The sequence below is a fragment of the Homalodisca vitripennis genome, chromosome 3 (assembly GCF_021130785.1).
Source record: "Homalodisca vitripennis isolate AUS2020 chromosome 3, UT_GWSS_2.1, whole genome shotgun sequence".
In the NCBI taxonomy this organism is placed as follows: domain Eukaryota; kingdom Metazoa; phylum Arthropoda; class Insecta; order Hemiptera; family Cicadellidae; genus Homalodisca; species Homalodisca vitripennis.
Genome location: NC_060209.1, coordinates 179,592,300 through 179,618,749, shown reverse-complemented (window position 1 = coordinate 179,618,749; position 26,450 = coordinate 179,592,300). Strand labels below are relative to the sequence as shown.

At 37.5% G+C, this 26,450-nt stretch overlaps 1 protein-coding gene across 1 annotated transcript in view; it reads right to left on the bottom strand.

The window, feature by feature from the left end:
* Window positions 1–26,450, bottom strand: part of LOC124357822 (neurobeachin-like) — a 628,187-nt gene that overhangs the window by 18,635 nt on the left and 583,102 nt on the right. Inside the window, 2 exon segments of the mRNA XM_046809880.1 lie at window positions 1,954–2,094; window positions 2,500–2,612. Of these exon segments, the coding sequence (XP_046665836.1) occupies window positions 1,954–2,094; window positions 2,500–2,612 (254 nt within the window).

The following is a 26,450-nucleotide window of genomic DNA, read 5'->3' as shown; positions in this document are numbered from 1 at the left end:
AATCAACAAGAGTCCGGGCAATATCTGGAGTATTTCGAGAGTGAGAAGCTTCATTAGGTCAGTAAATATAGACACAAGACACATGTGCCGACTAAACGTTCTCTGTCCTACATGACAGCTGCCTTTCATCATTCCATCCTGGCCACTGTCACAGGACAATATACAGGATGTGTAAAACCTTATGTCTGCACAAATCCCTACAGGCCCACAAATGTTGTAAAACGTTATTTTTGTTATAGTGGCCAAAATATTCATATAACCTTACAATGTTCGTTAACATAGAATATTTTTTTGAATAAAAAAACACTGGCCATAAAAAATATGGTCCCATTTCAGGTGGTGATTTTCAAGTTTGCTTGATGTTACTTTTTTTTAGTTCAGTCTATGATGATTAGCATTTGATTTATTACGTGAATATCTTAGAAGAATGCCCATAGAGTAGACACAAAACATATCTGCTGTGTTTCCTATCTTACACATGACACAATGCTCTATGTTTTTTTTTTCAAAATTTTAACCTAGATTGTAGTTTGTTCGGATAGTTATCCTCCTGAGGAAGAGATCCGATTTCAGATCTCGAAATGTAATGTTACTGATATGTTGTATCACTGAACAAAAAAAAATCTATTTACATTCACTTTACCTGTAGCTATGAAAAGGAGTAATAAAAAGATTATACATTTTAACAGAAAATTTGTACAGTAAGCTCCCAAGGATTTTAACGTGGTTCAGACATGCCATTGTATACAATCTCAAAACTAACCTAAACAATAAATGAAGTATAATACTTGTTTTTCAGGATGAAACAAGAGACATTGTTTGAACTAAAATGGCTTCTATAAACTGAATTGACCAATCATATTCCAATTTGTATTCTAGTTAATACCATTAGTTGTAAATTGTCAATATTTGTTATATTGGTATTTTTTGGAACACTTAAAAAATCTTAAATAAAGCCATTTTGTAATGGAGAAACTTTTATGTTATAGCTAGTTGTGTTTGTTATGAAGCTTTGCTTGCAAATAGACCATATGTATAAATTTTAAAAATTCTCCAAAAGCAATCAATAGAAATAATGAAAAAGTCTGAATAAATATTTGTAAAACTTGAGTAAATAGATTTTTAGAATCTGAATAAAAAGCAAATGTATGTTTTGATATTGCACATGACTTAATGTCTAGTTCCGTGTTCTCTAGAAACCTGTATTAACTTAAACTATTAAAAAAATGTTTTATTTAGTGATTATTTTCTATTATAAAGGTTGATATTGACTACAAACCATTGAAAAAATCTCTATTAATAGATACAAGATTAGAAGTTTCAACATGTCTCTTTGAAAACATCATATGTTTGACATCAACACAAAAACCAGAATCTGACATCTAGAGTCTAAGAGAGAATGCGTTTATTTTCTCTATAAATTGCTTACAAATGAACATTCAGAAATATCTGAAAAAATTATTATATTTATTAGGATTTTTAGGAACTTTCTGAACCAATCAGTTAAAAAAAATTTCAAACAAACTATTGTTAAGAAAATCTAACTTAACCTGAATATATTTGAATCATGTTATTTTGCAAATTATATGCTAAAGAGTTATCTGAGAAAAAATATCAGTAAAATAAGTTATTACAGATTAAGGTAATGTTATTTTTTACCAATAAAATCCTTTCCTAACATTACCTTTGTCAAAGCATTGTATTTGAAAATCTCAGACTCTTTGTCATTACCCAAGTGACACATAGATTGGTTACCCTTTTTTGGGATTCGTAACTAGTAGAGATCAGTTACTCTCTTGGGATAGGTAACTATGTGTCAATCAAATGGTCTTTTGAGATATTACAGGTTGATTTGGACTCAATTTGTAAAGATAAGTACAGTTTAACAAATCAATTTTATATATTCAGAGTTGTAAACAAATTCAATTATCTTGTGCCAAGAACAGTACGTACCACTCTGATAAGCCAGTTGAGCACAAATGCTGCGGTGGAGTAATGGGTGCCGTAGTGGAAGGGAGGAATGCTCTCATGCTCCCAGCTGTTGTATCTCTCCTCAAAGTAGGCTCTCCGACTAGGGTTCAGTGCTCCAATCGGCTGTAGAAAGAGAAAAGTGTTAGAACACAGACTAGTTCAGCACAAATACTGTGGTGGAATAATGGGTGCTATAATGGAGCACTTTCATGTTTGCAGTTATTACATTTTTTCTCAACGTATGTTCTTCAGATTAATTCAGGTTAATTATTCTGATTGCTGCGGATAAAGCACAAGCGAACACAGCTTTAGTAGATCCATTAATTGTTATATATACTTCATAGACATTTCATAAAAGGGTATATCCTCCCTTATAGCACATAAGACCGAGATGGAAGTGAAATCGATATTTATTTCTGATTGATTTCATCTTTGAAGCAAACTCAGTATATTTATAAAGGGAAAACATTACAAGCTTTACAATGAAAAACAGCCCAACACCATGAGACAACAAGAGCACCAAGTTACCTTGGACAGGTCCCGGTAGTTGCTAGGTAGACTGAGGTCTAACTCCTTAGCCTCGTAGTTGGTGAGTACCCACGGGAACACAGGGTACTGGTTCAAGTCATTGTATGTGCGACCTGCAACAGCAAATCCAAAAGTTATTCATGGTGACAGAATTAACAGAAATTACATGATTCAAGATTCACTTCCTTATCAGATAATGCAGTCAACACATTATCAGCAGCTCTGTGTGAGAACAATATTATAACTTACATTTGGTGTAGTACTTTGTCTTTTTTATACCTTATTAACACCTCCAATTAGCTTATCCTGCCATTTTAATCCTGTAAAGCTCATATCTATTCCTAAAGCCATGAAAGTATAACTATCACAAACACTTAGTAATTCATTTTCTCACAAAAACACCAAATGGAAAACAACTTTATTGTATTAAAATTATAGACCCGCACTATTTTTGAATGTTGAACAATATGTATGTGTAAATAGAGTTTATACTACTATGTCATAAATAAGCTTATACTACAATTCTATTTTTAAACTATTCTTAAATAAGTATAAATGTCTGGTAATTGCGGTTTGTTTATTTAAATTAATAAAAAGAAGTATAATGTCAAAAACAGTGATGTAACACTAATATAACAGAGTATTTAAGTTAAGTAACAAATATTCTGAAGGTAAGAAGTTCTCAATATGTACTATCCGATGTTCAAAGGAATTCCTTCCAGGGAAAATTTTTAAAATATTTCCAAAATCAAATTACAAGATTGTTGACATTACCAACATTGTAACACTTCCTAATAAAATGGATAAATTATTTGCTTTCGGTCAATATCAACTACATGAACACAAAATTTCTCCAATTTCATTTCACTAATTGTTATTGGTACATTACAGTTTTTCATGTCTATTTTTATATACAGTGGTAATTGGTCTCCACTATGTAGAATAGCTTATACACATAGGTTATATTATTACATACATCATACATATTTTACAGTGATTGTTTGCTGTAATAATATTTGCATTGTAGGCATCTTTTTATTATGCATCCTGTTCTACCACCAAACATAATACCAGTCATCTAGTTCTACAATGTTCTACGGTATGTTGGTCAGTCAGTTTTTGCTTCTCTTCAAAATAAAAAAAATGTACTTTTTGTTTTATTCATCATCAAGCAACACAAGTATGACAATAAATTTGAAAGGTTAATATGATTTCGGACGTTTATCATAAAAACTATAACAGCATTTTGACCATTGAATCTAGCCTCTTCTTAAAGGTGCAATAAAACCGTGTACATAAACATGCACAAAGACCTAAAAAGTAAAAAGTGGGGCAATTATTAGTTTTTGTAGTTTATGCATATTTATGTATTAGGGTTTTTGACAGATGAAGGAGGTAGATACCCTTCCTCAAAATGTAGTATTATAAGTAAGAAGATGAAATCATCTTTATAAATACTTTTTATTTGTAGTATGTACATTTCAAATGGAAAGAATCCATCTTCAGGTACTACTGTAGGTTAAGGTATATACAATAAAACTAAACGAATAATTGAACCAAATTAAAATGTGTTTTAACTACCTGGGTGGCTAATTTGTTGTACTTAATTTATATGTGATTAATTTATAGAATAATTTTGTTGTTGTTGCTATTAAGACATCTCTAACATTTAATAGTACATCAGGATTAATACTGGAACTTTTGTAAATTTCAAAGTATTTTAAAGTTAACAATAAGTAACTTTTCATATGTGTAAAATTTCAAGACTGTTTTTGATGTTAGTGAATGTATGGCCAGTATTATTTAAATGGTCTGCATATTTTGAATTTTATAATGTTTTTCAATATTTTTATATGTTCATTACATGTAATTTTGAAGGAACGGCTGGTTTGTCCAATATAGTGGTTTTGAAATTCGTTACATTTCAATTTATATCCACCACTATTGTTAAATTTTTATTTTGCCATCTTGAATTATGTTTATTCTTTATTATTAGTCCGCGACTATTAGAAGTTTTGAATGCTAACTGTAATGTGTTATACTTTTTGTAACATGTGCCGATGGCAAACGTCCGAAATCTATACTTCTAAATCAGCCGTCAACAACGAACTTTGGACGGTAAATATGTTACTTCGTGCATTGCCCTGTGAATTGTTTTTAACAACGGCCTGGACTACACTCCAAGTAGCTTTTAGGTACGTCTGGACCCTTTTCTTTCCCTTCTTTACTTCCTTCTGTTGTTTATTTTTGTATGTATTAATACCTGACGAAGAGGATAGATTCCAATCCACGAAACGTTGTGTTATACCTTTATAACCTATAACGATAGCAAATATCCGACATCCTGTTATCCTGCCGCCCTGTGGATGCTAACGTAACAGGAATAGCTCCGAACTGTTAACGCGGAAAGGGCACTGGAAGGAAGTGATTCTACCGTCTATATATAGCGGATATAATTATCGCCGCCAGAACAATTATGTTGGTCGGAGCTCGGACGCTAACGGGAACTCACGCCAGACCCGTCGCTAGCGATCACCGGTCGCCACTCATCTCCCGCCAAAAAAACAGCTGTTTCAGCGAATCCGCGGCCGAAATAACCGTCGGGACGCCGAGCCACAAAGAGAAAGTTATCGCCGGCGTGGGGTGTGTGTCTCTGCCGGGACTCGTCCCGCTCTGCGGCCGTCACTGTCACCTTCGGTCCCGGGAACGCGGTGTCAGTGTCTCGCGCTCAGCCGTTACTGCCATTATATCTGTTGTACCGTACTTCACCTAATGTACTTTTCTATTTACAGAATTACCTTTGTGTAATACAATGTAATTTGGGCACAGCTTTACATTTCGATGCTATTCTTCGCATTTACCACAATTATTTGGGAATGGAAATCCAAGGAAATTCTTAATTAGTCCGATTACGGCAGATTTTTTCCCGGTAATTAAAAAAAAAAAGAAACGCGTACTTTTTTTACATTCGGTTGGTCCTATTGGCCAACGTACATTGTTGTCTATTGAGCCAACAATGAGAAAGTAAATATATTCCTTTCAAAGGTTATTATTATTGTTTGACGTACGACCTAAGCATTTGGTGGGTGAGGAGAAGCATATTTATTTTTAAACTGATTTTAATCCAATATAATAGTTAAAATTTGTTGATAATTTTTATAACATTTTATCATTCAATAACCCATTACTTATATATATATATTTAATACAAGGTACGCCACACCACATGTCGTGTGCTTCGCCGTAATTGCTTGACAAATTTCAAATGTAAAACACATTTAACCCGCGAGATGTTTTCTGCGGGCAGATAGAGAGACATACAATTACACAGAAGAATAGAAATTTACACAAAACACGCTCAGGTAAATTCCACAGAGTTGGACCGTGCACCATCCTAGAACAACTTCTTGTCTATGTAGAAATGACATTTCATGGAAAACTTAGTCTACGGATAAAATCTTTCTGGAGATATTGTGCAACACGATACATTCACATTTTTATTTATTAAGTTGTTGTACATAAAAGTGGTAATATAATAAAAGTTCCGGTGAGTTGGGAGAGTACTACAACATCCGAAGAGTACTCAGTTATTTGCGTTTTACTCTATTAATAAAAATATCACATGTTAAAATATCGTATTATTGTACTCAGCTTGTTTACGAGATATCGTGCGTACAGACATACAGTAATTACAGTTTTCCAGTTTCTCGAGTTATAGATTTTTATAAAGCTCAGCCTATGACACAACCTATATATTGCATTTCTCTGAAAGTTATCATTTGGAAGTTAAATATTGAATTTAATTTTGAGTAAAACGCTCTTGAGAACGGAAACATGACTGTGCGGATTGCATTACTGTCATGAAATCCCCCACCTGTATCTTAAAATTCTAATATTTTCAATTTAATTTTGTTTAATGTACGAAATAAAAAAATTCCCATGATCATACTCACTTACCATAGAATTTTTGTTCAAAAATTGACCATGTGTGCATTTACACACTCGATATGTCTTGTTCAATAGCGCGATAAAGCACGTCTAGCTTTTCTCTTATTGGCTTTTGTTTTTAACCGAACACTTCGGCTGTGCCATTTCTTACAGTATAAACAACACATAAAAAATAATGTTTGTTCTATCAACGTTATTTTCTTTAGTACGCTTGTTTTTTACATTTAGAATTTGCTTTGTTGCGGTTGATGTTATTAAATGTAACTTTTGAAAATAGCAAGACATAAGTTTCAATTTTGTGGGATAGTTTAGGCTACTTATTATTAAATAAAAATAAAAATTGTGGTGGCGATTCATTATTTTAGACAAAACATCAAAATGTTTACCTAAATTGTTTCAATTTAAATAAAAGAAAACACAGTTCACATTGAAAATGTTTACTTTGTTCCAAGTAATCCGTAACAAAACTAGACCAAATTTATATAAATCTATTCGTACAATAAAAATATTCATTTTTATAACAAGCATATATAACATATTGTCGAGTTAGAGCCGGCTATGTTTGCGTGTTACCGTCATATAGGTTTAGCATTGTTCATCTGAACTTTAAAATCTTGCCGGCAATAAAAGGATTAAAGGTTGAAAAATACTGGTGTAAACGCGCCTTCAACTGCAAAGAACGCACTGTGTTGTGTGACAATGCTGCTGTTATTGCGTCGAGCCAAGGCAAGGCGTTGTTGAAACTTCACTGTTATGAATTATTGTAACGAGTTCATGAGTCAATAGTATTAATGAAATAAAAAGAGAGTTTTGTGAAGCTCCCTTAACACAAACGCACATATTCTAAAACCACAACTGAAGATAGCAATATTTATAGAATATTTATAACTACATAACCGTTATGATAAAATAATATTACATCAGCCACTTTTCGAAAATATTAAAGCGGACACTTTTAAAAGGTGATACAAAACTTATACTCATTTAAAATGTTAAAACATATATTAAAAAACTTGTCCAAAAATAATTAATATTTAAATATCAGACCATATCAGATTTTTTTTTTAATATCCGACCATTCTGATTTTAAGTAGTTAGGACGATTATTATGTTATTTCTGGAACTAACAACAATTCTGTTTCGAAATGTACAAGCTCTTATAAGTTGTTTACAAATCGTTTTAACTAGTTTTCAACTAAACGTTTAAAAAATGTTTTAGTAAGGTATTTAGATGTAAAAATTATGTAAATGGAATTTAATTTGTATTATTTTGTAGAAATAATTTAAATTACCATTATTTACCTGTACTTTCCACTTTTTATGGTAGAAATGCAAAAGTATATAAGCCTAAATCTATATAGAATACACAAGTTTGTAGAAAATATATCCGATATTGGATTCACTAATCTAATAAGTTGGGAAACGCCAAATATTATATTTTATTACACAGCTAGAAGTATTTATTTCACAATTGGTTTTTACGGTATATGTTTCTATTTTTACTAAGCTAAGTATGAGAGAGAACATATAGAAAAGGAGTGCACCTCTTTGATTTTTATTCACATCTTCAATGTAAAAATAAATCCTACTAATTCACGTATCTTGTAGGAAAAGCATGAAACACTGCTGTGTTCATAACCTCAAAATTAAGTGGTGAGTCCAATTGAAACTTCCACGTTGGTTAAACAGCGTTTTGTGATTTGTTTACTTGTTGAAGATGAAAAATGAGTTAATATATATTCTAGAATGGCTAAAGTGAATTGTACAAGTTGTATAGACCGGTGACATTTTTACTTGTGTGTAAACAGTTCTATAACAATTCTAAAGTGATCGTGATCGAGACTCGGTGATTCTGGTGGGCCAGTTGAAATGTCACACTTTCAATTTAAACTCGAATTTTTCGCAGTTATCTCGAAGAACTATGTGCAACAAATAGCCAGTACCCTTATATGATTTTAAACTATGTGAAACCAGCCAAAAGAAAAACTGCGAATTTCAGAAGAGAGGTGTGTTTCTCCAGCTAGACAACGCACATCCTTATACTAATCAACTGACTTGTGTAACTATTGACAAAACTTCTACGAGGTACTACCTTATTCCCCTTATAGACCTGACTTCATTCGATCGAAGGATCCATTATGCGGGAAAAAATTCCAAGATAACGACGATGTTTATATATTTGTGGAAATTAGATAAAATCATAACAAAGAATTCTTTGCGTTCGGTATACACATCTAATAATCCGCTGGAACACATGCATTACAGTTGGTGTGGATTATGTTGAAAGTAAGAAACACTCTTGCTGTGAACATAAAAACGGGGTTTTTCCAAACCACAACAGAAAGCGAACGAACGAAATCGATCCCAGCTTATCAAATGTGTCAACGCATATGGAAATCCATCCGCATGCATGTTTTGGAATTACAACGGGGGCGACTATTAGAATGAAAGCAAGCTCGACGGTAGTCGTTCCTATGGAGATACTGTCTTCTCCAGTCATCCTTTTTCCTAATGTCTCCTTCAATAAACACCAACACTTCGTTAAATTATTTTTTACAGGGTCTAAAATATTAACTTGGTATGCGAAACCTAAACTTAATATTCATCACTCGAATCGTCGTCCTCTAGCCACGGAATAGCTTTTAAGTAATTTCTGCCAAACCACACATTTGACGCTATCCCAAGATTACCGGAAAAGTGCAGATAACTAGTAAGTTCTGAACCAGATCATCCGTTCGCATGTATACTTACGTCTTCTGCTGTATGCGTCGAACTTAATTATTGAATGCCCTTCGTAGTTCGGTGTAATTAGATTATTCTAAAACTATGTATACACACAAAGATCTGAGCACAAACCTGAGAATGCTATCCTATAAGTGCTATCCATGGCTCTGGCTCCTGTGTGCGAGAGGGAGGTAGCACGCGTCATACAGGGATTGAATTCGAAAAAAAACATGTGACAGAAACGGGATGTCAGTGTGGTTACTTAAACGCTGCTTCAGGCACATATTGGAACCACTCACAAAATTGATAAATTTTTCATTTGAATCTGGAACTTTTCCATCGCTTCTGAAGACAGCCAAAGTCATTCCAATTTTTAAAAAGGACGATCCTTGCATTGCAAGCAACTATCGTCCTATTTCAATTCTGCCCGTGTTTAGCAAAATTTTTGGAAAGGTTTTCTATGAAAGACTTGAAAGCTTTCTGGAAAACAAGCTAGTTCTGAATCAAGAGCAATTTGGATTCAGAAAAAATAGATCCACAATCGATGCCGTGAATAACCTTTTGGACAATGTTGTCGATGGATTAGAGAGGCGAGAACATGTGCTTAGCATATTTCTTGACCTGTCCAAAGCATTTGACTGTGTGCATCATGAGATACTGTTGCACCAGTTGGAGAGATGTGGCGTTCGGGGGCTTCCACGGTTATGGCTAGCCTCCTACCTAAAGGAGCGAGATCAGACAGTGGAGATTTCGAACGTCTCATCAAACAAAATTAAAGTGCCTCATGGTGTCCCTCAGGGATCTATTCTTGGGCCTCTTTTATTCCTGATTTATGTCAGTAGATTGAATTCTGTGATCCAGCATGGAAAACTTGTTCAGTATGCTGACGACACGACTCTCTGTTTTAAAAGCAAAACATTGCAAGAACTGGAAGTCACAACGTTCATAGAACTCGATTCCTGCATTCAAGACTTTGCTGAAATGAACTTGGAAACAAGCCAATCCAAATCGAATGTTGTACAGCTTTCAGAACGGCCAGCTGTATTTGTGGATGATGTCCTTTTAGAGGAAACATACTCCACAAAGTTTCTAGGATTGTTCCTTGATAGAGGATTAACCTGGGATGACCACGTCGACAATATGTGTGCTAAAATTTCAGCAGGCATATACGCCTTGCGCCACCTAGCAAAGCTATGTTCCCCTAAAGTTCTAAAAATGGCCTACTATGGCCTAATTCACCCACACTTTGCGTATGAAGTGAGACTTTGGGGAGGCTGTGCCAAAAACAAATTTGAGGGAGTCTTTAGACTCCAAAAAAGGCTGTCAGAATAATTGGAAAGTTAAATTACAGAGAGTCATGCAGGGAATATTTTAGGGAGCTTGAATTTCTGACATTGCCCTGCCTCTACATATACGACGTGATCATGTATTGCAAATCAAAATGCACTTATGGTCCGCGGTGTGGACATTCACCAATATGAAACAAGAGGCAGGGACAACTATCGAGCCCAACAGCACAGGCTGACGCTTACGCAGCACCTGCCACAATAAGTTGGTGTCAGATTAATCAATAAGCTCCCGGAAAGTATAAAGAACTCCAACAATAAAACCAATTCAAAACTCGTATAAAACGCCTATTGGTGTTTAGAGCGTTCTACTCTGTCGATGAATTCATGATGAGCCGCTGGAATTTATGAGAGGCATAGGATCTGGAGTCGGTGAGAGTGTGCTTGAGTGAATGTGTGGAAGTGTAGGTTTGGGTGCATGTGTGAATGCTTTAACTTTGGCATGTGTGAAAACTATTTACAAAATGATTTAATGACATTTGCAATGCAATGTAAAATTGTAAAAATGCAATAAAATATGATTTGATTTGATTTTGATTTTGAAGTGTAACAGTAAGTTCAAGAATTAGTTGTCAATGAGAGCTCCCCTCCCGAAGTTTATGTTAGAGGTGTCATACGCTTCTTGTTCTCAACTGTCCCAAAAAAACAAAAAGTAAAATTTTCATTCAATACTCGTTTTAAGAATCTCATAGCAACCCCAACTATTTGCGATGATTTCACCGTGCGGCATATGTACCCTAGAAGATTTTACTGCAAGACATCCTTACAACGCAGGTAAAGAAATTTGTAGTTCATGTTATACACTTGTGCTTTAAATTTGAAACCCTAAAGGACATACGATAACTGGGATAACAGATGAACCACTAGCAAGTGGCCACACGACCCGTGCTCTGACTCTTCATTGCGAATATCCCGGGCAGTGTAGACTCACACAAGGTCGACCTATGAGTAAGTAGTGATAACAGATGAACCACAAGGGCGACCTATGTGTAAGTAGCAATAACAGAAGAACCACTAGCAAGTGGCCACACGACCCGTGCTCTGACTCTTCATTGCGAATATCCCGGGCAGTGTAGACTCACACAAGGTCGACCTATGAGTAAGTAGTGATAACAGATGAACCACAAGGGCGACCTATGTGTAAGTAGCAATAACAGAAGAACCACTAGCAAGTGGCCACACGACCCGTGCTCTGACTCTTCATTGCGAATATCCCGGGCAGTGTAGACTCACACAAGGTCGACCTATGACTAAGTAGGTGATATTGTAAGTAGCATAAGTATGAACCACAAGGGCGTGACCTATGTGTAAGTAGCATATAACAGAAGAATATCCACTAGAAAGTAGGGATAAGAGATGAGTGGCCACACGACCCAGCAAGTGGTGCTGACTCTTCGATAACATGCGTATCCCGGGCATTTCCTCATGCTATGTATAGAGCCACTAGCAAGTGGCCACAGACATGTGTAGCTTCTGATAGCACAGAGAACCACAAGGGTCGACTATGTGTAAGTCGTACACACTAGCAATCACAGACAGCGTGCGAGACTCTATGTGGCCAAGACTAGCTTGACTGAAGACCCACCACAAACAAGTCTACCGGGCAGTAGCACACGAGCTCAGTTTTGACACCACGCAACCATGATAGTTCGACGATAGGCCGACTCTAAGTAGTGTACCTGATGAGTATAGTAACCAAAAAGATTGGGCTATATCAGTTGTCCCACGTACGCAGAAGCAATGATTCTGAATACACACTAAGGCAATATCGGGGTGTACACAAGGTCGACGCGGGGAGGTCGATAACGAGTAGTGATAACAGAGGAAAGATGAACAAGAATACAGACATGGGTAAAATTATGCAGTAGCAATAACAGGAAGAACCACTAGGCAAGTGGCCAACTCCCGTTTCACAGTTGCGGAATTATAATCTTCACAATTAAAGGATTTCATAGTGATATCCACGCACATGCTAGTGTATAGATAACATTTGATAGAGCGATATAAGATGGGGACCTATGTGTACAGTAGCAATAAACAGAGCTTTATTTTTACCAATAGCAAGTTGGCCACACGGACCCGTGCTGCTTGAATCATTCATTGCGAAGTATCCCGGGGGAAGTGTAGACTCACCACAAGGTCGACCTGTTTATAATGTGCGATAACAGATGGAACACAAAGGGGCGACCTATGTGTAAGTAGCAATACAGAATGAACCACTAGCAAGTGGCCACACGACCCCATGGTCTGACTCTTCATGCGAATTATCGCGGGCAGTCCAGTGTAGGTCACACGAGGTCGACCTAAATGAGTATGTAGTGATAACAGGGCATGAACCACAAGGGCGACCTATGTATGAGTAAAATCAGTAGAAATTGCAATCGTCGGGAAACAGATGTTTACTGTTTTCTTGGTTTTCACTAGCAAGTGGGCCACACACGGACCGTGCTCTAACTCTTCATTGCGAATATCCGGGCAGTGTAGGATCACACAAGGTCGACCTATGAGTAAGTAGTGATAACAGATGAACCACAAGGGCGACCTATGTGTAAGTAGCAATACTGAACGTACCTACACTAGCAAGTGGCCACACGACCCGTGCTCTGAACCTCTTCATTGCGAATATCCCGGGCAGTGTAGACTCACACAAGGTCGACCTATGAGTAAGTAGTGATAACAGATGAAACCACAAGGGCGAACTTGTGTAAAACCTAAGCAATAACAGAAGGAACACTAGCAAGTGGCCACTCGACCCAGTGGTGCTGACTCTTCATTGCGAATATCCCGGGCAGTGTAATAGACTCACACAAGGTTGACCTGGTATGAGTAAGTAGTGATAAGAGATGAACCAACTATCAAGTGGCCCTCGACGCGTGGTCTGACTCTTCATTACGAATATCCCGGGCCAGTGTAGGCTCGCACAAGGTCGACCTATGAGTAAGTAGTGATAAGAAGATGAACCACTATCAAGTGGCCTCGACGCGGTGGATTTGACTCTACCGCATTTACGAATATCCCGGCCAGTCTTGTAGACTACACAAAGGTCGACCTACGAGTAAGTAGTGATAGAGATGAACCACTATCAAGGTGGCCTCGACACGGCGGTGGTCTGACTCTTCATTACGAATATCCCGGGTTTTCAGTGTAGGCTCACACAAGTTCGACCTACGAGTGTAAGTAGGGATAACAGATGTAACCACTAATCAAGTGGCCCTCGACGCGTGGTCTGACTCTTCATTGCGAATATCAGGGCAGTGTAGGCTTACACAAGGGCGACCTTTATGAGTTAAGTAGGGAATTTGTTATAAACAGATGTACCACTATCAAGTGGCCCTCGACCGCGTGGTCTGACTCTTTCAGTGACGAATATCCCGGGCAGTGTAGGCTCGCACAAGGTCGACCTATGAGTAAGTAGGGATAAGAGATGAACCACTGAGCAAGTGGCCACACGACGCGTGCTCTGACTCTTTCATTGCGAAATATCCCGGGCAGTGTAGGCTCACAAGGGTGGTGACTACGAGTAAGTGGTAACCCGCCACCGCACCCGCACGCGCTACTCCCACATTCAAAATGCGCGGCTTTACGTCCACAATAAAGCCCGGAGCGGCCCAGCCGTGACAGCCCTCAGCCTTGTCGTGTGGAATGGAAATGGCCTAAAATAACCTATTGAAGCGCTTCTAGAGCCGAGGCCGACAAAACGTTTGATGGCCCACGAACTTCACAGAATTTATAGTGAGATTTGTGGCGATTAGGGAAAAATGAATTCGACGTTCTGTGTGACACTTCTTGAGTCTGGCTAAAGAATCAAGAATTATACAGCTGTAATAATTAGGTCTCTTTCAGTTAGTTGTATTATATTTTTACAAACACTCTAAGAAGCAATGAGTATGTATCACTTTATGGCATCCTTGAAGTAAGCTGTTTAGGAATCACAAAGGCATTAAATGAACGCCAAAACCATTTACAGTTTAAGTAGGGCACAATGAAAAGTGTTAAAGGTTGGTTTAGCGGGGGTTGTCAGATACAAGTTACGAGTTCCAAGAATAAACGGAACGATAATACAGGCAGGTAAAATTATGCACGAATGTAAGTATATGAAAAAGAAGCGTGGCTTGGAGTGAAAGCAATTGAAAATACAAAACGTAGGAAATTAAAAGGAGTTTCGTGAAAGGCAGATTCTTAGAACATCCTACAATTTGTAATTATTCTCATTAAGGAATTTCAGAGTGACAATTATTTTTTTTTAACTCAGTAACTTACTCAAACAACCCTCATTTTGTTTTTTCACTTCTTAGCTACTTTTAATTTGAGAGTGGTTTGTAATAAAATTAACATTTGATATATAGTTGTATAACAAAGACCTATTTAAAATTGTGTAAAAGCTTTATTTTTACCATTACATATCAAACAGTCTGTCAATTATTGTGAAGAGAAACTGCTGTGAGCCACATTAATCAGCTGTTTTAGTGTTAAACCTGCTGTAATCAGCTGATTATAACATTAAACTATTGAGTTTAATGCGAATATTGATTGCAGCTAAAATTCAACTTAGTTCACTGGGACGCTGTCACTTACTTCAAGATCATGGAATCTGAGTCCACGTCTATCTTAAGAGGTCCAAAGCTAATGTTGACGACGAAATGGAGCTGAACTCACAATTCGCACTCCGAAAAATAAACTCTTCCCATAAAGCTACGCTACGTTATGAGTAGAATAATCATTTCTGTTGTGAAGGAAATAGGATTTCTGACATTTTCCAAACGTTTAGTAATACAAAAAGTTCCAGTGTGGTTACTAATTCTTTTTGTATCATTGAACGATGGCAAATGTCCGAAAAACCATGCCTCTTTCACATCCTTCCATCGTCAAAAAATAAACTTCAAACATTTCTTGTCGATCCAAAAAACATTTTTTTAATTGCGCGCGACGCCGGTTATATACATATTTAAAAATAATTATAAACTACAAAAAATAAGTATAAACTGAAAACATCATTATTAACATAGTATTTGTAAGGATAAATTTAACATATTACTATTTTTATATTAGAACAGAAAAACAAGGTACTTTTTATAAAAACAATTTCCGCTGCTGAAGCAGTTTATTAACAAGCGATTTTCATTATTCCACTCCCAGGAAAAGAACAGATAAACAGTTGAAAAAATATTTATCTTATAATTATCAAATTAACACTGTTCCTTTGTAAACCCACAGCTGTTAACCGCATTGTGAGGTAAGTTGAAAGTGGATGCATGGTTAAACTAAAATTGCAATAAGATCCAATTATGTGAAATCCGAGTATAACAGGTGCCCTTTTTTTTTTTTTTATCAATTTTCATGAAAAAAATTGTTTTAGTACGTTTTTGTAAAATTAGTACGTTTTCATATATTTTAATTTAATTGTTTGAAATGACTACCGTTTTGAAATTTAAATGATCACATAAAGAGTTTACTAACGTTGGTTTTACAGGTCGTTTATTAGTTATATAGTACGTATGATTGTTATCTAAAAACATGTACAACCAACGATACATGAAAAGAGATAGTGGACCATTAGTTGCATTTAGATTTCGACTCTTCTAAGCCAATATAATAATATCTTAACGGTTTAGTGACAGTTTTTACACTGATTAACACACTGTATTTTTTATGTGAGGGAATCATTGTGAGAAACGAAATAGATGAAAATAAAATGTTCCTCTATTAGCTTCTTCTAGCTTTCTACATAATCTGTTTAATTATATTTTAATCTATTAAAAAAACATTAAAAAGTCTAAGGCATTATTAATTTGGCACATGGTGTATGTCTAATTAGGATGTTACTTTCTGCCGAAAGAAAAATCTATCGTTAATAATTTCAAAATGGCGGACTTTTAAAAATTTTAAAAGCAAAAATCCCGGGTGATGTGGAAAACCAAGACGACGTTAGAGAAAAAATTGTCAATACACCTAAAATAAAGGAACCAAAATTGTTGATAATCGTTTGTCCTGAATATCGATCGATAAATAAACAGAATAAATGTGGTTTAATACTCTCTCATTGTCAAATGTAATTGTATACTTATTGGACTAAAAACCAGTTATTAAAAAAAACGCCATCACTTGGCATAGAGTACCTTTCAAATCAGTAAGTAAGGAGCCACCTACAGATTAAAATAGGTACCTTAGAACTAGTTTATGTTTCCATCAGTATAAACAAATAGAATATCGTTGTATTTGTATTTTACATTACAAACAAAACACTGTTATTAAAAAGGATGTCGTGTGTACTAACGGGTTTCGTAGGGTTACTTTAATTTTCTGAAAACGTTTAAATGCCGCCATTTTGAATCGGAAAATTATATTTATTTAATTTTTGCTAATATCCTTTACATTGTACTGACGCGCTTAAAATAACTACCAAGTTCCGATTTATTCGCATCTACACGTTTTGAGATGTGATTTATTTATAAAAAAACACAACACGAGCAGGAATAGACAGGCAAGTGTAAGAAACATATCTTGTAAAGTGATTAGGGATATACCGTGATCAGAGAGAGAAATTTTTTTGATCTAGGTGATTTGTGGTGTAAGAAGACCATATCTTGGAGTGACCTGCACAGTTTAAACCTTGAAAATTCAACATTGTGGGTGTGGTTTTGTTTTTTAGTATTGTAGGTTAAACCATAAGTCTGACTGGAAACTATATTTGTAAGAGGGGCCTTCGTAATTTTTTTGTTCACTATGAAAATCAATTTTGAAACACTTTCTAAAAACCAACACGCTAATTTTACCAAAATGGTATCCATATTTAATTTTTGTTACGGAACAACCTGGAATTTTATCGCAGTTTCGATTTTAAGAGCGATTTAAACTACTTATTACCCCTGGGTATTTTTTGGAAACCAATTCGTGGGAGCATTTAAATTTTTGTAATTTACCATCTGGGGCGATGAAGGGAATCCTATTCACCGTACACTTAAATAGTTGACAGGAGATTCAACAATGAAAATTAAAAATGAAAATTAAAACATCCTAAGGATGGAGCACATAGTCTGAAATGTGTAATATGTAAGGTGATTGTATAAAACATCCCTCGAGGACAGTGTAGTAGAACACTTGTACTGCCTGGGTGACAGGGGATTCCTAAGTACATCAGACATGATGAAGTGATCAAACTTATCCTTCTGTACAAGGATAGTAATTTTAAAGCACATAAGAGCTCGACATTGGTACAGTAGTCAGACACTGAAAAAAAGCTAAGGACGGGAGTGCATGCACATTTTAACACGTTCATACAGGACACCGAAATAAGAAAGATTCTAGAAGTGTGAACGGTTTGTAATGGCAGCGTGGGGCCATTACGAGCTATTGACAATAACTACAACCAATTATCAACGGTGCTGGCATAAACCGTTTACCTTCTGCCACGGAGTGGAGCCCGAGCACTTGTAACCTATGACAGGACGATGAGTGGACATGTGTTAGATTGTGTCACCAGTGTAACTGTGGTTGTGGAAGCGGCGCGGCACGGCTATGGAGATTATTTAACAACCAAGATCAACGTAACCAATCCCACTTCTGCAGTGGACGTGTACGTGTGTCCGATCAAAGCTAAACTCTCTAGTTTACGAGACCGGACCACAGTGGTGCACATTGTCTCAATTACGACCGGAATTTCAAACTACACGGTGATTAACACAGTCCGTGGGAGTGGAAAAGCATATGCACTTATTGTGATAATGACAGTATATTTCTCTCCACATGTCGATATTACTCCGCATTAGGGAGCGCTAATTGAGCCGATCCAAGCTACCTTGACAAACTGTTCTTAGTGTCTGTATTAAGCCGCCCAATGATCTAAATAATGTGGAAATATTTTTTAAATATTCTGCCACTCACGGATTCCCGGGTTGATTAAACCTACACATAAAAGCACTGGCTAATGTATACTTCTAAATTCAGAGCCATGCTCTGTATTATAAAGGTGCCCACAACCGAAATGTCTAAATAGGTTAGTAAAATGTCGGCTTAGGACAAACCATCGCGGGTTCACTGATGTTACAACCATCGTTGTAGAAGCAGGGGATTTCTAACTACAACCCAATGATCTAAAGGTGATTGTGGAAACATCCTTCTAGGAATGGAATGCACGTTGTACCTTGGACAGGATTTTCTAACTACAACCAATGATCTAGTGATTTGTGGATCCAAATATCCTTCTACAAAGAGTGGATTTGCACGTTGTAGCTTGACTTTCCTATACACGGCAACATCTAACAAGTTGTAGCTTGACAGATTTTCATAAGTACAAACAATATATCTAGGTTGCATTGTGGAACATTTCCTCTCAAGGACCGGATCATTGCACGTTGTACCTTGAACGGGGATTTGCCTAACTACAACCAATGATCTAACGGTGGATTGTTAGCATCCTTCTGCAAGGAGTGGACCATGCACGTTGTACCCTTGACAGGGGGATTTCCTAACCACAACCAATGATCTAAAGGGTGATTGTTAGGAAAACTTAATCCTTCTGCAAGGACCAGAGGCTTGCACGTTGTAACATTGGAGAAGCAAGGGGATTTCTAACTACAACCAATGATCTAAGGTGATTGTGGAAACATCCTTCTGCAAGGAGTGAGGAGCCATGCACGTTGTACCTTGACAGGATCATTTCTAACTACAACCAATGATCTAAGGTGATTGTGGAAACATCCTTCTGCAAGGAGTGGGAGCCATGCAACGTTGTTTATACCTTGACAGGGGGGATTCCTAATAGATATAAGGTAGTGGACCATCCTTCTGCAGGAGTGCAGCCATGCACCGTTGTAGCTTGACAGGGGATTCATAAGTACAACAACCATGATCTAAGGTGATTGTGGAAACATCCCTCTGCAAGGACCGGATACCTTGCACGTTGTACCTTGACAGGGGATTCCTAACTACAACCAATGATCTAAGGTGATTGTAGAAACCATCCTTCTGCAAGGAGTGCAGCCATGCCACGTTTGTACCTTGGACAGGGGATTTCTAACTACAACCAATGATCTAAGGTGATTGTGGAAAACATCCCTCTGCAAGGAACCATGGAACCTTGCACGTTGTACCTTGACAGGGTGATTTCTAACTACAAACCAATGATCTAAGGTGATTGTAGAAACATCCTTCTGCAAGGAGTGCAGCCATGCACGTTGTACCTTGACAGGGGATTTCTAATCTACAACCAATGATCTAGGTGATTGTGGAAAACTTATCCTTCTGCAAGGACCGGGGCAGCCATGCACGTTGTACCTTGGACAGGGGATTTCTAACTACAACCAATGATCTAAGGTGTTTAGATTGTTAGAAACATCCTTCTGCAAGGAGTGGAGCATGCACGTTGTACCTTGACAGGAGATTTTCTAAACTACAACCAATGATCTAAGGTGATTGTGGAAACATCCCTTCTGCAAGGGACCGGAGCCTATGCACGTTGTACCTTGACAGGGGATTCACTAACTACAACCAATCGATCTAAGGTGATTTAGAAACAACCATCTGCAAGGAGTGCAGCCATGCACGTTGTACTTGACAGGGGATTTCTAACTACAACCAATGATCTAAGGTGATTGTGGAAACATCCCTCTGCAAGGACCGGAGAAGCCATGCACGTTGTACCCTTGACAGGGGATTTTCTAACTACAACCAAATGATCTAAGGTGATTTGTGGAAAACATCCCTCTGCAAGGACCGGAAAGGTGCCTTGCACGCTGTTAGCTTGACAGGGAGATTTCTAACTACAACCAATGATCTAAGGTGATGTAGAAACATCCTTCTGCAAGGAGTGGCAGCCATGCACGTTGTAGCCTTGACAGGAGATTTCTAACTACAACCAATGATCTAAGGTGATTGTGGAAACATTCCTCTGCAAGGACGGAACCTCATGCACGTTGTACCTTGACAGGGGATTCTAACTACAACCAATGATCTAAGGTGATTGTAGAAACATCCTTCTGCAAGGAGTGCAGCCTTGCACGTTGTACCTTGACAGGGGGGATTCTAAACTACAACCAATGATCTAAGATGATTGTGGAAACATCCCTCTGCAAAGACCGGAGCTTGCACGTTGTGAACCTTGACAGGGATTCTCTAACTACAACCAATTGATCTAAAGGTGATTGTAGAAACATCCTTTCTGCAAGGAGTGCAGCCATGCACGTTGTACCTTGACAGGGGATTTCTAACTACAACCAATGATCTAAGGTGATTGTGGAAACAATCCTTCTGCAAGGGAGCCGGAGCCTTGCACGTTGTAGCTTGAACAGGGGGATTCCTAAGTACATACAATGATCTAAGGTGTGATTGTGGAAGGAAATATATCCATCTGCAAGGATCGGAGCCATGCAACGTTGTTCGCTTGACAGGGGATTCCTAACTACAACCAATGAATATAAGGTGATTGTGGAAACTTATCCTTCTGCAGGGACCGGAGCCTTGCACGTTGTTAGCTTGACAGGGGATTTTCAGTGTCTGAGGCAAAATTCTCCTAGCAGTAACTAATATTAGCCATCATCCCCCGAGAATATATTTTAGGTGACCGTAAATTAAGGATGAAAGTAACGGGTGAGTGAATCAAAACATTGTTACTAGCTTAGACAAACAGGTTCTTAGTATTTGTCATTATTATTAACCGTGTGTCCTACGAAGAAGATTTACATTATTTTTAACAGCTTCCTGATGATTACACGCCTGCATATTGGTACTAATGTTTTGCATACACACGTTGGAAACATTAAAAAATATAAGCCTATCTTAACACTTTGACGTTGATAACTGCAATAGAAACAAAATTGCGGGCAACAATGCATACTTTAAAACAGCTGCAAGTACTGTGTATAACGACATTTTATTGTGGCAGATCTTTAATAACTATTGAGTTATTTTACATTTAATTGCTACAGTATAACAGCAATAGCTTATGGAAACTTTATGCTTTATACGGGAGTTGAACAATTTTCTTATCCTGCAAAAAAACTTATTTAGATTAAAACCACTGTTCCGCGGTATGATATTGGTAGCAGTATCGAACAAAACCTCATACACATTCCAAAATATTTCCGCATATGGATATTACACATTTATATTTCTATCGGTCTTTTTGGATCCTCATTGGTTTTCTGTGTCGTGGGAGTAACGTTTTCTTTTAGATAACATCTCAGAAAAAAGCACAAAACTTTATGTCCGGTGAATCTATGAGACTAGTATATAAATTCGCTTCGTCTTTTTATGTGTTGCTGACGGCACCTGCCTTTTTTTATTCCTATTGCAGATATCAATAACAAAATATTAAGGTGCACACCTTTGTGGGACACAATGTATAACTCCCAAAGAACATTTCGACACTATAACTTTTGAATAGCACCCCAAGAAAAAGTCGCACTATTCCGCTTGGAGCCTGAATCTCGGAAATTCCAGCTATAGCAGTGTCGTTGCTGCCTGCCATAATACATGATCCAATAGCAAATTTAAACCTTTATGAGACACCTTTATAGATTCCACTGCCACTGAATGGGTCTGTGGTGACACAGGAAGGCCGATTCCATCACAGAGTAGCCTCATACTAATGTCAACCCTTCAAGTGAGCTGTAAAATTTTGCAAATCGAAATTGGAAATTGGCAAAAAATATTGCCAAAGAAACAACAGAAACCAAAACAAAAGTGCGGTCACGACAGTAGACCACACCGGATGAATAGCGGCGGAACTGAGAGTTTTGACGAAATGACTCAATAACTCTCAGACCTCCCAGTTTCGTTTGTTTAAGATTTAGGGGCCATAAATTACCCGAGTGTCACAATAATTTAAACGGTTGTCCCCTGTGCAATGGGGGCGGTGCCGGGGGCTGTCTTGCGGTGCTGTGGGCGTGGCGAGAGACGGGAAAAGTCATCTATAATATGAGGTCTCACCACCTCCGTGTACTACGTCCGTGTTGTGGGTTGTGGATATCGGCCCGGCCTACACCACTGGGCTAGTCTGACCTTAACCCCTAGGCTCTTGCTGGCGGAGGCAGAATTGCAATGTTCAGTACCGCAACCTAGGAGTTAGTAGGGGCTAGCAAGCATGTTGGTTAGAGAAGGGAACACATTTGGGAGGGGACTTGTGGAAGGGAAAAGATCTGATCGGCATTGCTTGTTGCACCTAGTAGTACATTTCTTGGTCTTACATTTTCGCTTATGTCTCTGCCTAAAAATATATATCATAAAGCACAATCGCCACAGTTTTGATTCTCAAAACTCGTTTTTGGTCCATCGAAGACACTCTGAATTTTCTAAACATAACACGTAAACTCAGACTCCTTAGAACAGACCGATTCCTGGAATTTGGAGTTCCACATATTTTTTTAAGAGATCCAAAAAACAATCGGACACGACGAAGACGTTCAAGACATATTTATGTATCGATTCGACACCTGTACAGTCAGATTTCAGACGCTGCACTAAGTGGAAGGTGAAATGGAACTTAATATTCGCATTGAATGAACTCTTCCCACCACGTGGCTACGTTACGAGTAGAAAACTTGGTTGCTCCGCCGTAGATTGATATCACGCCTAAACATCTTAGTGCACTTAACTGTGCAACCTGATGAGACGAAAATTATCTCTCTCTTCATATTGATTACAATGTATAGTTGGTGGGTAACCAGGCTGAAGCTTCCTTTGTAACCTAGGTGTCTCCGATGTAACGACCCTAAAGTTCGTTTTGAAAAGTCTTTGTCGCCAACACTTTATCGACCTCTTCAGGAGATACGGATCCAGATTCCAGGAGTCAAATCTGTACTAGTGTCCAATTTCTGAAGCTGCACTAAGCGGAAGGGTAAAATGGAACTTAACACACTTCGAGTTTTTTGTTACGCCAGGTATACAGTTTATACATTGATCCGTTTAAAAAACTCACTAAGTAAATAACTCAACTCAATTGCACTTGTTTAATTGAATTTTTTACGATTAAATATTAAATAAATTAATACATATTATATAAGATAATGAAAAAGTTGTGCTTTATGATTTTAGTTGAACTATCTATACGAATTATTAATTCTAATATTCAGAATTTATGTTCATGCAACTGATGTACTGCTCTTGAGAGTTCCTAACTAACAGTGTAAAAACAGTTTCCGACTTTATAAATTCTACAATGTTTTCGCTGATTTACATCTCGTAGTTTGATTATTACACACCTGTAACCAAATGTGAGGCAGACAAGACCTAATAGTACAAGAGGAGGAGAGGTGAAAGGAGAAGAAATGGAAACGGGGAAGAGATTGGGTGTGAAAGAAGATTTAAACGCAGTCACAGAGGGAAAAATTCAAAACTACTAAAGAGCGAGAGTGTTGAAAACCACAGGACTGTCGTCTTTGCAGTAAGCGAGGTCGAGTACGGATTTTGACAGCGGAAAAACAATTACACTTTCTCCTTTCTAGTTAGTACATTTATACCTTTAAAATATAAAACATAATAATATTCGGATTTTATTGCTTACTTACATTAAACTATAAATAAATAATTTCCACGCGTTGGTTTTTGTTTTTCTGAGCTTTTTGAGAGCTATGTTTTATACAGTATTTTGTAAATTCCTTATTTTCATGAACATAACAAAACATAATAACCACCTATAGGAAATGTTGTTTCTACAGCACAAATAAGTACTTTTCGTCAACAGTTGGGTGACATTGCTTCCTGTAGAAGATATGTTTAGTTTGTTGGGGTTTTACAGAGAAGATATACTCTAGAAAATGAGAATGTTCTCTAGGGTTTCCAGAGCAATTATCATGGAAATATTATTCTGAAAACGGTTGTATCCTAGCTAGTACAGATTTCACAATCGTAAGTACGCTGTGGCTCTCTAATCAGTCGAGAGGTTAAGTGGTTGTGGTTCCCAAGGAGGTAACAATAGGTTGGGACCATTTCCCCTAAAAATGTTTTCGTATAATAATACATTTCCGTATAACTCCAATTTCCGAACCCCTTTAAGAAAAAAGTACCTAAAGCTTTGTGGGAATGTTCAGGGCTATGGTACACAAGAGAGCTTTATTGATATTTACCATGCGTGATAGAAATATTGCATTGGTGTAATGATGTCAATAAGGAAAAGAAAATAAAAAACCTACGTGTCTCCTTCCTAAGCTCACTACTTTAATCTCTGTACCAAAACTATCGCAAGACTCAAGTCAAAGTCGAAAGATACAGAAAACCCCAATGAAGGCAATAAATAAGCGGACATATTTGGAACCTTTTTCGCCCACGCAGTTGAGAGGAATGTCGTTGTGGTCCCGACCGCCTTTTATCCCAATTACGGATCTCGGGAGAGGAGAAGAGGAGAACAAGAAAAGCCAGAAGCATTCTGCTGGTTCTGAAGAAGTGTTGAAACTGGCACCGGCTGCAAAAACGCGTGCGGATAACGAACAGTTCGGATGATGACAATGGTGGCGAGTAACTGGTCCCGTTGGTGACGTCTCGTCCCGAGCTGGTTGCGGACCGCCATCTTGCGTCAGACGCTCACAATCACAATCGGGTATGCGGTTCTCACGTGCACTCAGTACCTTCCTTATAAGTGCTGTATTACGTCGACAAACTGACCGTTTCCCGATGCAGTTCTCACTCGCGATCACCGACCCGCCAACAGGTCGAGTACAGGACTCTCGTGCCTGAACGTTGCCAATAGTTTAGCGGTTGCGGAACCCCTGCGATTGTTTCGACCAAGCTAATCACAATAAGGACTTGGAACTAACAGATTCTCAGTGCACATCAGTCACGTACGTTCGTGGACAACTCCTTTGTACCGACCTGCGTTCTTTACAGGACTCGTTACAACCAAAAATGCAATGATGTGCAAAAGATTAGGACTGGTAACGTACAGAATTGCTACACGGTCTCAACCGTGCCTGAAATCATCAGTTCGGGGGTAAACTTAGTATCACATATTCTCCTTTTAATTGGAACGTACAGCAAAAACATATCTGACCTGTTTTAGCTAACATAGTCATCTGAACTCTTTATCAAAAAAGACAACAAAGGTTTCTTGACAGTAACTGCACGAAATTTGTCAATTATCGTTAACTCGGACGGATTCTACAGATCTTGGGAATCTGGTTGCTGAACACTACGTGAGGGATTTTCATTGTTTATCATACAGTTCTTAAATTATGACAGAGTCTTTTATGACATTCTTTCATAAATTTTGCAATACGTGATGGAAAAAACATTATTTCTATAATGTATTTAGGATAGGTTAGTGATCAATCTTTATTTGAAAAAGACAAGGATTTGTCCTATATATTTTCAACAGTTTTAGGGCGTGCAAAGAATACATCTATTCAGTTCAAGTCCCTTCGTGAATTACTAAAATATACTTACTACAATTCATTGCAAAGGTTTAAACTGAAAAAGAAATCTAAGCCAGGTTTCTTGTAATTGAAAATCTCTGTGGTTCCTATCTTCAAAATTTTACTCGTGCTTTTTGACATTCTTTCACAGTTGATCTGTTTGCTGAACACAAAACTGCTTTCAAATTGTGATCTTCAGTTACAAGTTTACCGAAATTTTATCCTATCCATGTACAGTCTTTGCAAGTTGAGACTCATTTTGACTCTTCACATTTTGTCCCTCTCAACAGTGAATATATATTTCACAGACCTGAAAGGGTACACAGCGAACAAAAACGCGATTAAAGGTGATCTATGAAATATTTAGTGATTAGTTGATCCAGTTTTCACTTTGCATTTGAAGACTCAATATGATTTGTCCTATATATTTTCACTACAGTTCGGTGGGCCGTTTGCGAACAAAACACTGGTTGAACACCCTTTGAAGCTGTCTGGGAGAGAGCAAAAGATATTTAATTGTTAACTTTGCAGTACAAGGCACCGAAGCATAATTTCTTATCCATCCTACAGCCAAGTTTCCTAGTAAATGAAA